The sequence below is a fragment of the Chrysemys picta genome, chromosome 17 (assembly GCF_011386835.1).
Source record: "Chrysemys picta bellii isolate R12L10 chromosome 17, ASM1138683v2, whole genome shotgun sequence".
In the NCBI taxonomy this organism is placed as follows: domain Eukaryota; kingdom Metazoa; phylum Chordata; order Testudines; family Emydidae; genus Chrysemys; species Chrysemys picta.
In genome coordinates, this window is record NC_088807.1 from 18,628,090 (window position 1) to 18,644,855 (window position 16,766).

The window sequence follows — 16,766 nt, forward strand, 5'->3', positions numbered from 1 at the left end:
CGCTGTAACTTGCTGCGCTCAGGGGGGTATTTTTTCACACCCCTGAGCGAGAAAGTTGCAGCAATGTAAAGCACCAGTGTAGCCAAGGCCAAAGTTTCACAGGGTGAATTTTGCTCCAGGAAAATCTGGGGGAGGGATAGCTCAGTGGTTTGAGCATTAGCCTGCTAAACCCATGGTTGTGAGTTCAATCCTTGAGGGGGCCACTTGGGGATCTGAGGCAAAATCAGTACTTGGTCCTGCTAGTGAAGGCAGGGGGCTGGACTCAATGACCTTTCAAGGTCCCTTCCAGTTCTAGGAGATGGGATATCTCCATTTAAAAAAAAAAAAAAAAAAAACCACTATGCAAACAGGGCAGCCCTTTCTTATTTAGACACACGACAGTATATGTTTTATGTGTTTGTTTCAGAGTGTTTAGGTGTTTTTGGTTGGATATTGAATGTGAGAGTGCCTCTCCGTGTATTGTGTGTTTGGATATGAGAGCCTGTGTATTCTTTGGACATTAATTGTGTGAGCCTGTGTTTGCGGGCTGTGTGTTTCTTTGATTGATCATATAAGCATAAACAACAAGGAGTCTGGTGGCACCTTAAAGATTAACAGATTTATTTGGGCATAAGCATGTTTCTGTTACTCTGTGGTTTTACATGTTGGAGTCCATAATTCTGTGTGTGTTTGATTGCGTATTTGTGTTCGAGGGCACAGTTGTGTGTGACTGTTTAGATATAATTTCTGGGGATCGCTGGGGTGAGGATAGCAGCCTGAATTCAGCTTCCTATCTGTACAGGTAGAAAATCTGTGAATTGTCTAACCTTCTCTGTTCTAAATTCCCTTGGGTCTTTATTCACCAAAGGCAGTTGCCAAATATTCTTCATTGCCTGGAGGGGAACAATAGCTCTGTCTCTGTCCAGCCTTATCACAGGAGTGTGAAACTGAACTTCTGATTAGTTCACATCAATGGGGTGTTAACTCCCACTCAGTCAGCTTCTTCAATCGCTGGGGGATGGATTCAAATCCATTTTAGAACTGGATGCAATTTAGAGAGTGGGATGGGGAAAGGGGTTAATACTCCAAAATGAGATGCCACAAATACAAACCCATCACAATAACACAATTTTGAAGCAAACACTTTCCTGTATAGGGAAGGTTTCAGGTAGAAATGTTATTGCTTATATGCTTTTCAAGGTGAAAGCCAAACACCAAATAAATCCAGTTTTCACTGACTTATTTTATTTAAAAAATGATAAATGGTACTATTTTTACTTAAAAAGTATTACAGAGAACATCCTACATGACAGGTCCTATTTTTACAGAGAGATTGCTTATTTGGGACATAAAAATAACTTGAAAATGGTTTTAAGTATCAGAGGGGTAGCCGTGATAGTCTGGATCTGTAAAAAGCAACAGAGAGTCCTGTAGCACCTTTAAGACTAACAGCTGTATTGGAGCATAAGCTTTCGTGGGTGAATGCCCACTTCGTTGGATGCACGAAAGCTTATGCTCCAATACATCTGTTAGTCTTAAAGGTGCCACAGGACTCTCTGTTGCTTTTTGAAAATGGTTGTGATTTTAAATACAAATTCAGCATTGAAACAATCCAAATATAGGTGTGTGGGTATGTTTAAAAAGTAATAACAATGTTTTAAAATCTTCCTATTGACATCTCGCCACTATCCCTACAGAAATATGAATGAGTTATCAAACCTGGCAGAAATATGACCTGATTATTAATTATCATATGTTGTGTACATATTAACATCCCTCTTTTTTTCCGATGGAAATCTGTGGCACAGAGACAGATAGTAACTTGCTCAAGTCACACAAAGAATCAATGATATGGCTTCAATTATAACCTTGGAGTCGTGATCCCAACTCCTATCTTCTACAACCCACACTCCCCCCGGGACCAGGATTTCTAACTCCCAGCCCTTCCACTCCAACTCATGGAACACCAGTCCCCACCCAGACCCAGAAATCAGGAGTCCTGCCTCCCAGCACCCCTCCATCTAACCAGTAGAGCCTATTCCCCTCCCAGAACCAGTGATAGAACTCATTAAGTGCTAGTTCCTAGACCCCTCTTCTCTAACCCACAAGACCACCTAGAGATAAGTAGAGAACCCAGGAGTTCTAGCTCTCAGACACCTCAATATAAGCACTGGATCCCACTTCCCTCCCAGAGCTGGGATAGAAGTCAGGAGTCATAAAGCCTGCTCCTATGTTCAGTCTCCTGGTAGCACCCCAATTACACAGCTCCGGGAACAGAATCCAAACCGAGTTGTGTTTACTTCCATTAGGCGAATGCATGTTTCTGAGTCAGTGTGTGGTTTATGGTGTTTAGCATGTGACCATGTTTATTTGCCTTTCTGCTTTTATGCGTGATTGTGTGTCTGTGTTTCTTTTAGATCTGGCCCATGTAGGCCTCACTTGGTCTGAGTGGGGCCAGTAGTCAAGAGCAAGGCAAGAGATAAGCTGTGTAAAAACAAGTTCAAGCAATAATTCAGTGGGCAGCTATGGCAAAGTTCATGTGGAAGAAGACTTAGCAGACAGGGCGCAGACTACAAAATAGAGGGAGGAAACTAACCAAATATGCTCTGTACACGTGGCACATCACCTGAGCATGATACAAACAGGAACTGGTTCTAAAGTAACCTGACCACTTATAAAGTGCATAAAATAATGTAGATTGGAAGACACGTATGCAGGGTCACATTTGTAGATAAAGTAACCAATATCCTTTGAATTTGTGCTATACCCCTCAACCATCCCCATTCACATGGGTCCAATCAGATCTCTATAAGTGTTAGTGTACGCCAATAAGAAACCTGAGTGATGAGTCTGAATTAGAGCTGAGTTCTTAGGATTCAAGAGGCTAAGGGCTTGAGAGAAATTCCAGGAGCCTATATACAAAGATCCACCTATTTAATTAAAGGTGTGATTTTAAACTAGTTTATACCCCACAGGATGCAGCTCTGGGTCCATTTCTGTTCAATATCTTCATCAATTATTTAGATAATGGCCTACAGAGCACACTTATAAAGTTTGCAGATGATACCAAGTGATTTGGAGGATAGGATTAAAATTCAAAATGATCTGGACAAACTGGAGAAATGATTTGAAGCAAAAAGGATGAAATTCAATAAGGACAAATACAAAGTACTCCACCTAGGGAATAATGATCAGTTGCACACATACAAATTGGGAAATGACTGCCTAGGAAGGAGTACTACGGAAAGGGATCTGGGGGTCATAGTGGATCACAAGCTAAATATGAGCAAATAGTGTAGCCCTTTGCAAAAAAAAGCAAACATCATTCTGGAATGTATTAGCAGGACTGTTTTAAGCAAGACACAAGAAATAATTATATCGCTCTACTCCTCACTGATTAGGCCTCAACTGAAGTATTGTGTCCAATTCTGGGCACCACATTTCAGGAAAGATGTGGAGAAATTGAAGAAAGTCCAAAGAAGAGCAACAAAAATGATTAAAGGTCTAAAAAACATGACCTGTGAGGGAAGATTGAAAGAACTGGTTTTGTTTAGTCTGGAGAAGAGACGACTGACAGGGGACATGATAACAGTTTTCAAGTACCTAAAAGGTTGTTACAAGGAGAAAGGAGAAAAATTGTTCTCCTTCATCTCTGAGGACAGGACAAGAAGCAATGGGTTTAAATTGGAGAAAGGGCAGTTTAGACTGGACATTAGGGAAAATTTCCAGTCAGGGTGGTTAAGCACTGGAATAGATTTCCTGGCAAGGTTGTAGAATCTCCATCATTGGAGATTTTTAATAGCAGGTTAAACAGACACTTCTCAGGGATGGTCTAGATCAGGGGTTTTCAAAGTGGGGCTTATGACCCCTCGGGGGTCATGAAGTTATAACATGAGTAGTCGTGAACTGTCAGCCTCCATCCCAAACCCTGCTTCACATCCAACATTTACTAGTGTTAAATATAAAAAAAGGTGTTTTTAATTTATAAGGGGGAGTCGCACGCATACACTTGTTGTGTGAAAGGGGTCACCACTACAAATGTTTGAGGACCACTGGTCTGATAATACTTAGCCCCATCTTCAGTGCAGGGAACTGGACTAGATGATCACTTGATGTCCCCTCCAGTTCTACAATTCTATAGTTCTAGTTTCATAGGGTGAATTTTTCTCCAGGAAGAGTATACAAACAGGACAGCCCTTTCTTATTTAGACACTCGACAGTATATGTTGTGTGCGTTTGTTTCTGAGTGTTTGGATGCTTTTGGTTGGATATTGAGTATGTGAGTGCCTCTCTGTGTACATGCATCCAACGAAGTGGGTATTCACCCACGAAAGCTCATGCTCCAATATATCTGTTAGTCTATAAGGTGCCACAGGACTCTTTGCTGCTTTTACAGATCCAGACTAACACGGTTACCCCTCTGATCTCTGTGTATTGTGTGTTTGGATATGAGAGTCTGTGTACTCTTTGGACATTAATTGTGTGAGCCTGTGTTTGTGGGCTGTGTGTTTCTTTTATTGATTATATAAGCATGTTTCTATTACTCTGTGGTTCTACATGTTGGAGTCCATGATTCTGTGTGTGTTTGACTGTGTATTGGTGTTTGAGGGCACAATTGTGTGTGACTGTTTAGGTATAGTTCCTGGGGATCACTGGGGTGAGGATGGCAGCCTGAATTCAGCATCCTATCTGTAAAGGTAGAAAATCTGTGATTAGTCTAGCCTTCTCTGTTCTAACTTCCCTCAGGTCTTTAATCACCAGAGGCAGTTGCCAAATGTTCTTCATTGACTGGAGGGGAACAATATCTCTGTCTTTGTCCAGCCTTATCACAGGACTGTGAAACTGAACTTCTGATTAGTTCACATCAATGGGGTGTTAACTCCCACTCAGTCAGCTTCTTCAGTCACTGGGGGATGGATTCAAATCCATATTAGAACTGAATGCAATTTAGAGAGTGGGATGGGGAAAGGGGTTAACACTCCAAAATGAGATGCCACAAATACAAACCCATCACAATAACAAAATTTTGAAGCAAATGCAAATATAGTTGTGTGTGTGTGTGTGTATGTGTTTAAAAAATAATAATGTTTTAAAATCTTCCGGTTAACATTTCACCACTATCCCTACAGAAATATTAACCAGTTATCAAATCAGGCAGAAATATGACCTAATTATTAATTCTCATGTTGTGTACATATTAATATCCGTCTGGTTTTCCTATGGGAAACAGTGGCACGGAAACAGATAGTAACTTGCTCAAGTCACACAAAGAATGAATGGCATGGCTTCAATTATAACCTTTGAGTCGAGATATCAAGTCCTATGTTCTCCAACCCACACTCCCCCCAGAACCAGGAATAAAACCCAGGATTTCTAACTCCCAGCCTTCCACTCCAACTCATGGAACACCAGTCTCCACCCAGACCCAGAAATCAGTAGTCCTGCCTCCCAGCGCCCCTCCATCTATTCCTCTCCCAGAACCAGTGATAAAACCCATGAAGTCCTAGCTCCCAGACTTCTCTGTTCTAACCCACAAGACCCCATATCCCACTCAGAGACAGGCATAGAACCCAGGAGTCATAAAGTCTGCCCTTATTTTCAGTCTCCTGGTAGCACCCCTATTACACAGCTGCAGAAACAGAATCCAAACCCAGTTGTGTTTTCTTGTATAGCCACTCAGCGAGTGCATGTTTCTGAGTCAGTGTGTGTTTCACCGTGTTTACTATGTGACCATGTTTTATTGCCTTTCTACTTTTATGCATGGTTACTTGTAAGTGTAGCTGAGTGCTATGTGTCTTTTAGACATGGCCCATTTAGGCCTCACTTGGTCTGAGTAGGGCCAGTAGTCAAGAACAATGCAAGAGATAAGCTGTGTAAAAACAAGTTCAAGCAATAATTGGGTCAGCAGCTATGGAAAAAATTCATGTGAAAGGAGACTTAGCAGAGGAGGAAACTAACAAAATACAAGGAGGGAACTAATCAAATATGCTCTGTACATGTGACACATCAACAGGGCATGATACAAACAGGAACTGGTTCTAAAGTAACCTGACTACTCATAAAGTGCATGAAAATATATAGTTTGGAAGACTCATGCACAGGGTCTTGTAGTGGATCACAAGCTAAATATGAGTCAACAGTCTAACACTGTTGCAAAATAAACAAACATCTTTCTGGGATGTATCATCAGGAGTGTTTAAGCAAGGCAGGAGAAGTAATTCTTCCATTTACTCCATCCTAATTAGGCCTCCACTGGAATATTGTGTCCAGTTCTGGGCGCCACATTTCAGGAAAGATGTGGACAAATTGGAGAAAGTCCATAGAAGAGCAACAAAAATGATTAAAGGTGTAGAAAACATGAACTGTGAGGGAAGATTGAAATAACTGGGCTTGTTTAGTCTGGAGAAGAGGAGACTGAGCCGGAACATGTTAAATGTTTTTAAGTACATAAAAGATTATTACTAGGAGGAGGCAGGTGAATTGTTTTTATTAATCTCTGAGGAGAGGACAAGAAGCAATGGGCTTAAATTGCAGCAAGGGTGATTTAGGTTGGACATTGGGAAAAACTTCCTAACTGTGAGGGTTGTTAAACACTGGAATAAATTGTCTAGGGAGGTTGTGGAATCTCCATCACTGAAGATTTTTAAGAGCAGGTTATACAAACACCTGTCAGGGATGGTCTAGATAATACTTAGTCCTGCCTTCACTGTGGGGAATTTGACTAGATGACTTCCTGAGATCCCTTCCAGTCCTACAATTCTGTGATTCTTCTTTCATGGGTTATATTTTGCTCCAGGAACAGTATCCAAACAGGGCATTCTCCCCACCCCCTTAGACACTAGAGAATACATGTTTGTGTCTTTGTATCTTAGTGTTTGGATGCTATAGGTTGGATATTGAGTGTGTGAGTGCCTCTCCGTGTATTGTGTGTTTGGATATGAAAGCCTGTTTTCTCTTTGGACATAGATTATGTGAGCCTGTGGGGAGATACCATGATCACCAAGGTGGTTTTCCCAGGATTATGTGAGCCTGTATTGTGGGCTGTGTGTTTCTCTGATTGTGTATATAAATAAGAGTTGTGTTACTCTGTGTTTCCACATGTAGGAATGCATGATTTTGTGTGTGTATGACTGTACATTTGTGTATGAGCACAGGGTTGCATGTGGTTATTTGGACTTATTTGGACTTAGTTCCTGGGGATCTCTGGCAGCCTGACATCAGCTTTCTACCTGTAGTGGCACAAAATATGTGAGCAAACCAGGCCTAATGAGTATCTCTTTTCTAACTCCCCCTGGTTCTTTAATCACCAGAGGCAGTTGACAAAAGCTCTTCTTTGCCTGTAGGGGAACAATAGTTCTGTCTCTATCCAGCCTCATCAAAGGAGTATGAAACTGAATTGCTGATTAATCCACCTCAATGGGGTGTTAACTCAGTCAGCTCCTTAATCACTGAAGAATGAAATCAAATCCATGTTTGAATTTGATGCAGTTTAGAGACTGGGATGGAGATGAGGGGTTAAGACTTCAAAATGTGATTCTACAAATACAAACACATCTCAATAAGACAATTTTGAAGCCAAAGACCTTCCTGTCTAGGGAAGGTTTCAGGTAGAAACTCTCCTTTATATTTGTTTCTCAAGATGAATGCCAAATACCATGTAAACTAGCAGTTTCCACTGAATTACTTTACTAAAAATGATAAATGACACCACTTTTACTTAGAAATACAGACAATATCCTACATGACAGATTGCTTATTTAGGACATAAACATAACTTGAAAATCGTTGTGATTTTATCTACAAGATTGGCAATGAAACAGTCCAAATATAGGTGTGTGTGTGTGCTTAAAATGTAATAACGATCTCACCTCTATCCTTACAGAACTATTAACTGATTATTAAACCTTGCAGAAATATGACCTATTATTTCTCAGATGAGGTTGCATTGTACATATTATTATTATTACTCATTTTCTAGATGAAAATCTGTGGCCCAGAGAAGGAAAGTAACTTGCCCAAGGTCGCACAAAGAGCCAGTGGCATAACTTGAATTATAACTGTGGAGTCATGATCCAAAGTCCAATCCATTACAACCTACACTCCTCCTAGAACCAGGAATAGAACCCATGATTCCTAGCTCCCAGCCCTTTCACTCTAACCCATTAAACACCACTCCTCACCCAAAGCCAGGGCTAGAACTTGCAAGTCATGGCTCCCAGCCCCTCTCCATCTAACCAGTGAAGCCTATTCCCCTCCCCTAACCTGTGATAGAACCCAAGCCCTAGCTCCCAGCCCCCTCTGCTCTAACTCCACCCTCTACACAAAGATAGGCATAGAACCCAGAAGTCCTGGTTCTCAGATGCCTTAGTCTAATCATTAGACCCCACTTCTCTCCCAGAGCTGGGATAGACCCCAGGAGTCATAATGCCTGCTTCTGTTTTCAGTCTCCTGGTACCACCCCAATTATAAAGTTCCAGGAACAGAATCCAAACTAAGCTGTATTTTCTTGTTTAGCCACTCAGCGAGTGCATGTTTCAGTGTCAGTGTGTGGTTCATGCTGTTTTCTGTTTGAGCATATTTATTTGATTTCTGCATAGTTGTGTGTTAGTGTATCTGTGTGCTGTATGTGTGTCTATTAGATCTGGCCCTTGTAGGCCTCACTTGGTCTGAGTGGGCCCCATAGTCAAGGGACAAGGCAAGAGATAAGCTGTGTAAAAACAAATTCAAGCAATAATTGGGTGGGCAGCTATGGCAAAGTTCATGTGGAAGGAGACTTAGTAGAGAGGGAGAAAACTAACAAAATACAAGGAGGGAACTAACCAAATATGCTCTGTACATGTGACACATCAACAGAGCATGATACAAACAGGAACTGGTTCTAAAGTAACCCGACCACTCATAAAGTGCATGAAAATATGTAGATTGGAAGACTCATGCACAGGGACACATTTGTATATAAAGTAACCAATATTATTTGAATTTGGGCTATATCCCTCAACCATCCCCTCCACATAAGTCCAATCAGATCTGTGTAAGTGTTAGTGTACACCAGTAAAAAAAACCTGAGTGATGAGTCCTAATTAGAGCCGAATTCTTGGGATCCATGAGGCTAAGGGCTGGAGAGATATTCCAGTAGCCTATGCACAAAGATCCACCTATTTAATTAAAGGTGTGATTTTAAACTCATTTAGATCCCACAGGAAGCAACTCTGGGTTCGGTTCTGTTCAATATCTTCATCAATGATTGCGATTATGGCATAGAGAGTACACTTATAAAGTTTGCAGACAATACCAACCTGGGAGGGGTCGCAAGAATGTTGGAGGATAGGATTACAATTCAAAACGATCTGGACAAATTTGAGAAATAATCTGAAGTAAATAGAATGAAATTCTATAAGGACAAATGCAAAGTGCTCCACTTAGGGAATAACGATCAGGTCCACATGTACAAAATGGGAAATGACGGCCTAGGAAGGAGTCCTGTGGAACAGGATCCGGCAGTTGTAGTGGATCACAAGCTAAATATGAGTCAACCGTCTAACACTGTTGCAAAATAAACAAACATCTTTCTGGGCTGTATCATCAGGAGTGTTTAAGCAAGGCACGAGAAGTAATTCTTCCATTCTACTCCATCCTAATTAGGCCTCCACTGTAATATTGTGTCCAGTTCTGGGTGCCACATCTCAGGAAAGTGCGGACAAATTGGAGAAAGTCCAGAGAAGAGCAACAAAAATGATGAAAGGTGTAGAAAACATGAACTGTGAGGGAAGATTGAAAGAATTGGGATTGTTTAGTCTGGACAAGAGGAGACTAAGAGGGGACATGGTAAGAATTTTTAAGTACATAAAAGGTTACTACAAGGAGGAGCCAGGTAAATTGTTTTTATTAACCTCTGAGGACAGGAGAAGAAGCAATGGGCTTAAATAGCAGCCAAGGCAGGTTAGACTGTATATTAGGGAAAATGTCAGGGTGGATTAAGCACTGGAATAAATTGTCTATGGAGGTTGTGGAATCTCCATCATTCAAGATTTTTAGGAGCAGGTTGCACAAAGACCTGTCAGGGATGGTCTAGATAATACTTATCAAAGGAGTGTGAAACTGAAGTGCTGATTAATCCACCTCAATGGGGTATTAACTCCCATTCAGTCAGCTCCTTCAGTCACTGAAGGATGAAATCAAATCCATGTTAGAATTGGATGCAATTTAGAGACTGGTATGGAGATGAAGGGTTAAGACTTCAGACTGTGATTCCACAAATACAAATACATCTCAAAACAATTTTGAAGCCAAAGACTTTCCTTTCTAGGGAACCTTTCAGGTAGAAAGGTTCTTGTATATTTGTTTCCCAGCGTGAAACCATATAGATCATATAAACTACCAGTTTTCACTGACTTTACTAAACATTGATAAATGACACTATTTTTACATAGCAATACAGACAACATCCTACATGAGAGTTCTGTATTTATAGACAGATTGTTTATTTAGGACATGACATAACCATAAATTAAAAATCGTTGTGATTGTATATACAAGATCAGCAATGAAACAATCCAAACATAGGTGTGTGTGTTTAATAAGTAATAAGTAATAAGTAATAAGTAATAACAATCTTACCACTATCCCTACAGAACCAGGGCCGGCTCTAGGTTTTTTGCTGCCCCAACCAAAAAAAATTTGCCCCCCCCCCCCTCTTTTTTTTTTTTTTGGCTTTTACATGTTTGCACTTTGCAATGTTTTTGTTTTGTTTTGTTTTTGACTGTTTAAAATTTAAAAAAAAATGAAAACAGAGAATTTGTAGTTAGTGAAATAAAACAATTTCCTACGAGTGTACTCATTTACTCACTGAGCCGGCCAAGGAGTGAGCTGGGCTGTGTCTGCCTGTGCAGAGCTAGGGCTGCCCCTGCGCCGGAGGCCTTGGCATAGGCAGGGCGTCAGTGCCAACTCCAGACCAAGTCACGCTGCTGGTGGGCTACCCAGCCTGGCTGTCACTGCCAAGTAGCCGGAGGGGCCTAGAGCTGCATGGGAGACACCGAACAGCTCTGCCTCCTGTCTCTCCTTCCCTGCGAGCATGCCTGGGGGCTTGGAGCTGCCCTCCGGAGTTGGGTGTCGCAGCCCCGTGCCGGCAGGAGCAAGCAGTGGGTGTTGGGGGCGGGAGAGGGCTGCCCAGTCCCTCCAGCCAGGCCACAATCACCTCCACTCCCCCAGCGCCAATCCCAGTCTGAAATGGCTGTAACAGCCCTGCCCACAGTCCCACAACTTGCTATGCAGTGCGGGGAGGGGAGGAGGCTCTGAGAACAGGGCTGTGGCCCGGCTCCCACACTGGCCTAGGGCCCCCATGGCTGGAGGGGCAGCAGACCCTGGGGAGCCTGGCTTGGGGCAGCCTCAGCAACACCCCAGAGTCTCAGGCGGTCACCCCGTGGCGTGGCTGGGGACACAGCCAGCCAGGCGGGGGCACCCCTGTAGCTCTCACGCAGAGCGAGCTGGGGCAGCTGCGGGGTTCGGCTGCCGGGGCCCAGGGCAGAGCAGCCAGCGGCTGGTGATCACAGGGCAGCGTGCCCAGGCCTCCCGCTCCCCGGGACCCCCACGAGCTGGCCACAGGCTCAGCCTGCGCAGCGGCACGTGTTTGGCTCAGCCCGGGCTGCCGCTCCGCTCCCCTTCCCTCCCCGGGCAGGAGGCAGCGCAGGGGGGAGGAGGTGGAGGCAGGGACAAGCCGAGGAGAAGCCCGCAGCCGGCGCTGGAGGAGCGGCCCGCCCGGCCACCACGTTCCACCGCTACCCCCTGCTCTCCGCGACTGGGGCAGGGCCGTGCTACCGGCTCCTGCCTGAGGGGGGCTGCCCGTGGGAGAGCGGCGGGGACACGCTCCCCACTGAGCCAGCTCCCCCTGTCCTGACGCACAGCCTGGGCGGCACCCGGTCAGAGAACAACAGGGCGGTCAAGATCCAGCCTAGGACACTGCCTCAGGACGGAGCTGGGGCCCCAGCATTATGCCGCCCCTGGTAATTTCCTGCCCCAAGCACCTGCTTGTTTTGCTGGTGCCTAGAGCCGCCCCTGTACAGAACTATTAACTGATTATTAAACTTTGCAGAAATATTACCTTTTAATTTTCAGATGAGGTTTCTCTGTACACATTATTATCCCTCTATTGTCAAGATGGAAAACTGCTGTACAGAGATGGACAGTAATTTGCTCAAGATCACACAAAAAAGAACTAGCAGCATATTATAACCTTGGAGGTGTGATCCCAAGTATACTGTTCTCTACACCCCACTCTCCTCCCAGAACCAGGAATAGAACCCAGGATTCCTCACTGCCAGCCCTTTCATTCTAAACCATTAAATACCACACGGCAGCCAGAGCCCGGGCTAGAAGCCCCAACTCTGAGCCCATCTCCATCTAACCAATGAAGTCTATTCACCAAATAGAGCCAGTGATAGGACCCAGACCCCTCTGCTATAAACCACAAGACCACACACAGATAGGCATAGAACCCAGGAGTCCTGGCTCCCAGACATGTCAATCTAACTACTAGATACTCCCTTCCCTCCCAGAGCTGGGATCCCAGGTGTCATATTGCCTACTCCTATTTTAAGTCCCCTCATGCCACCCCAATTATACAGCTCCAGGAGCAGAATCCAACCCAGGATTTGTATTGTTCTTAGCCACTCAGCAAGTGCATGTTTCTATGTCAGTGTGAGGTTCATGGTGTTTCTATATGTGGGAGTGCATGATTCTGTGTGTGTTTGACTGCGTCTTTGTGTGACACTGTTTAGATAAAGTTTCTGGGTATCTCTGGGGTAAGGATGGCAGGCTAACATCAGCTTCCTCTCTGTACAGGTATAAAATCTATGAGTAGACTAGCCTTCTCTGTTCTAACTTCCCTGGGGTCTTTAATCACCAGACGCAGTTGCCAAATGCTTTTCATTGCCTGAAGGGGAACAATAGCTCTGTCTCTGTCCAGCCATATCAAAGGAGCGTGAACCTGAACTGCTGATTAATCCACTTCAATGGGGTGTTAACTCCCTCTCAGCTAGCTCTTTCAGTCCCTGAGGGATGTACTCAAATCCATTGGATGCAATTTAGAGACTAGGGTGGGTAAAAGAAATCAAGATTCCAAAATGTAGTGCCACAGGGACCAACCCCTCTGAACAGAACAACTCTGAGCCAAAGTCTTTCCTGTGCATGGGAGGTTTCTAGAAGTGTGTGAAGGTGAAATTCAAATGCCAAATAACCAGCAGTTTTCACTGACTTACTTTTCTAAATCATTATAAATATCACTCTTTCTACTTAAAAATAAATACAGACAACATCCCATGTGACAGATCCTGTATTTATAACTGGTTGTTATGTTTATGACATTAACTTAACTTGAAAATCCTTGTGTATTTTAAATACAAGTTCAGCAATGAAACTGTCCTAGTAAAACTGTGAGTGTGCATGTTAAAAATAATAATAATGTTATAAAATCATGCTCTGAGCATATCACTCCATTCAGCCTACAAAAATATTACCAATTATTAAACTTTGCAGAAATCTGTCCTGACTATTAATTCCATATGAGTTGTCTGCTCTATACATATTATATTTTCCCTCTATTGTCCAGGTGGAAAATTGTGGCCCAGAGAAGGAAAGTAACTTGCCCAGGGTCATATAAAGAATGAGTGGCATATGTGGAATTAGAACCCTGAAGTCCTGTCCTATGCTCTAACCCACTAGACCCCACTCCCCTCCCAGAGCTAGGAATAGAACCCAGCCCCCAATTCTCTAACTCCCTAAGCCCCACTCCCCCACCAGAGATGGCAATAGAAACCAGTAGTACTGACTCCCAGCCCTCCCATTTTAACCATTAGACCCCACTGTCCTCCCAGAGCCAGAACCCAGGAGTCCTGATGTCCGCACCTGTGTTCAGTCTCCTAGTACCAGCCTAATTAAACACCATATTTCTGGTTCCAGAAGCACCTAACCACTTTAAATAATAAACATCTCATTCCCACACCCTTTAGACCAACGGGCACAAAATCATAGGCATTGCCAGATGGGACCAGACCCAAGGTCCATAAAGCCCAGGATCCTGTCTATGAGAGGGCCCAGCCCCAGGTGGTGTAGAGGACAGTAGGAGCCATCAAGTAGCAGATGGGAAATAATCCTCCTCCCCCCCAGTTAATCTCACTTTGGTCTCTAATAGAAAGAGATCAGCTTCAGCCCTGAAGCAGGAGGTTTCATATCCCTACGACTGTTTGATAACTCTGGAGGCACAACTTAATGACTAAGATCCTTCAACAGTGCAGAAATGATGAGCTGGGGTAGGCCCAGTTAATGCCAGCAAGCATCCCACACCCCAAGTTCCTTTCCAATCAGACCTGGGGGCAAATGCCTTCCTGACCCCAAATCTGAGTTTTGAGCACATGAGCAAGACACACCTACCCACCACTGAAAACAGAGGATTCTCCTTCCTACCCCAGAGCACGGGTCCACCCCAACTACTATCCTGTCTCCAGCTGTGTCTGCTCTCTGATGCTTTGTAGGAAGGTGAGCCCTGCACCCACCTGCTCAGATTGGGAAAAATCCTTCCTGACCCCATATGAGACCCTGAAGCATGAGATTGGATTGGTCATTATTAGGCTGGGATTTTCATTGGTAAATATTTCCATCAATAATAATCTCAATGTACAGATAAACAACGTGAGAAAAATTCTGCTTGAGATCTTAGCGTTTGATTTAAGGCATTGAATTTGTGTATTTTGACATGTGCTGTTGACAATCTCTGTCTGAGCTGCGGGATGTTGTTGTCTGGCCCCCTGTTGTTCACCACCCCCATAATTTCCCACCACTGTCAAAATCTATAATTATGGGGGGGGGGAAATCTTAGAAATAAACATCCATTGAAATTATACAAATTAAAAATCAAATTCTACCAAGGGTGGCCAACCTGAGCCTGAGAAGGAGTCAGAATTTACCAATATACATTGCCAAAGAGCCACAGGAATACATCAGCTCACCAGCTCCCCCTGCCATAAGCCCCCAGTGCCTCCCGCCCTCTGGCAGCCCTGCCAATCAGCACCTCCCTCTCCCTCCCTGCACCTCCCACCCACCATGATCAACTGTTTTGCAGTGCAAGGGAGGCTCTGGGAGGGAGGAGCGAGGACACGGCAGGCTCAGGGGAAGAGGCAGGGGTCTTGGGGGAAGGGGTGGAGTGGGGTCAGGGTCAGGGCAGGGGGTTGAGCAGTGAGCACCCCCCCACCACATTGGAAAGTTTGTGCCTGTAGCTCCATCCCCAGAGTCAGCGCCTGTACAAGGAGCTGCATATTAACCTCTGATCTGGAGCCACAGGTTGGCCACCCCTGAAATTCTACCAAGTCTAATCATTATCATGATACAACTACAAGTGTTAAGAGAAATGTGGCCAATTCTCTTCGCCACATGGTCCATTAAGGAAGGGGATAAATGGGGGGAAAGGGACACAATTCACAATAGGGGGGAGGGATAGCTCTGTGGTTTGAGCATTGGCCTGCTAAACCCACGGTTGTGAATTCAATCTTGGAAAGGGCCACTTAGGGATCTGGGCCAAAATCAGTATTTGGTCCTGCTAGTGAAGGCAGGGGGCTGGACTTGATGACCTTTCAGGATCCCTTCTAGTTCTATGAGATAGGTGTATCTCCATATATTTATTTTTGTTATTTAAGGTGTAGATGGGCCCAGTGTTGACATTCCCCTGTCCCCTAGGGCTCTCATGTTTTCAGAGAGGAATTTTTTTGCCCTATTGCATGTTTCAGAGCTGCCTTCACCTCCTTGTTCCTCAGGCAGTATATGAGGGGGTTCAGCATGGGTGTGACAACATTGTAGAGCACAGAAGCCAGGGTGTCTACATACAAGGGGTGTCCAGAGCTGGGCCGGTTATAATTGAACATGCATGTGGTGTAGAACAAGGTGACCACGGCCAGGTGGGAGGCGCAGGTGGAGAAGGCCTTCCGCTGGGCCTGGGCAAAGCGGATCTGTAGGACAGCCCTGGCAATGGCCACGTAGGACACCACGATGCAGAGGAAGGGAATGGCACCAAGCAGCACTGTCACGGCCAGCAGCACCACCTTGTTGAGGGAGGTGTCCGAGCAGGAGAGTTTCAGGAGCTGGGGGACGTCGCAGAACAGATGGGCGATGTGGTGGGAGGCACAGAAAGGCAGGACAGAGGTGAGGCCCGTGTGCAGGGCCGAGTTGAGAAGGCCGCAGGTCCAGGAGGCCACCGCCAGCTGCAGGCAAGTCTTTCTGCTCATGAGGGCGGCATAGCGCAGCGGGTGGCAAATAGCCAGGTAGCGGTCGTAGGCCATGATGGCTAGGAGGATGCACTCGACTCCCACGAAGGTGATGAGGAAGAAGAGCTGGGTAAAGCAGGCCTGGAAGGAAATGGCCTTATCCTCTTCCAGGAGGTTATTCAGCATCTGGGGCAGTGTAACAGAGATGTAGCAGATGTCTAGGAAGGATAAGTTCTGGAGGAGATAGTACATAGGGGTTTGGAGGCCAGAGTCTAGCTGAACAATGATCAGTATCATCCCATTGCCAACCAGAGCTGTGAGGTACACAGCCAGGAGTGCCACAAAGACCAATTTGTGCTGTTCTGGGAAAGTAGAGAAGCCCAGGAGCGTGAAACCCAGCTCAGCTGTCCAATTCCCCATCTCCTGCTCGGGTGCATCTGCAAGGGAAGAGGATGAATTATTAATTTAGTGCATGGCTTCAAGAAGCCAAATAGATCTTCCAAAAGCGATGAGTGACTTTGGTGCCCAACTTTTGAGACA

At 44.7% G+C, this 16,766-nt stretch overlaps 1 protein-coding gene across 1 annotated transcript in view; it reads right to left on the reverse strand.

Moving 5' to 3' along the window:
• Positions 1 to 15,707: 15,707 nt before the first annotated feature.
• The window catches only part of LOC101933204 (olfactory receptor 5V1-like), a 33,057-nt gene continuing 31,998 nt past the window's right edge, over positions 15,708 to 16,766 (reverse strand). Inside the window, exon 3 of the mRNA XM_005311743.2 lies at positions 15,708 to 16,663. Within this exon, the coding sequence (XP_005311800.2) occupies positions 15,708 to 16,663 (956 nt within the window). The remainder of the gene's footprint in view (positions 16,664 to 16,766) is intronic.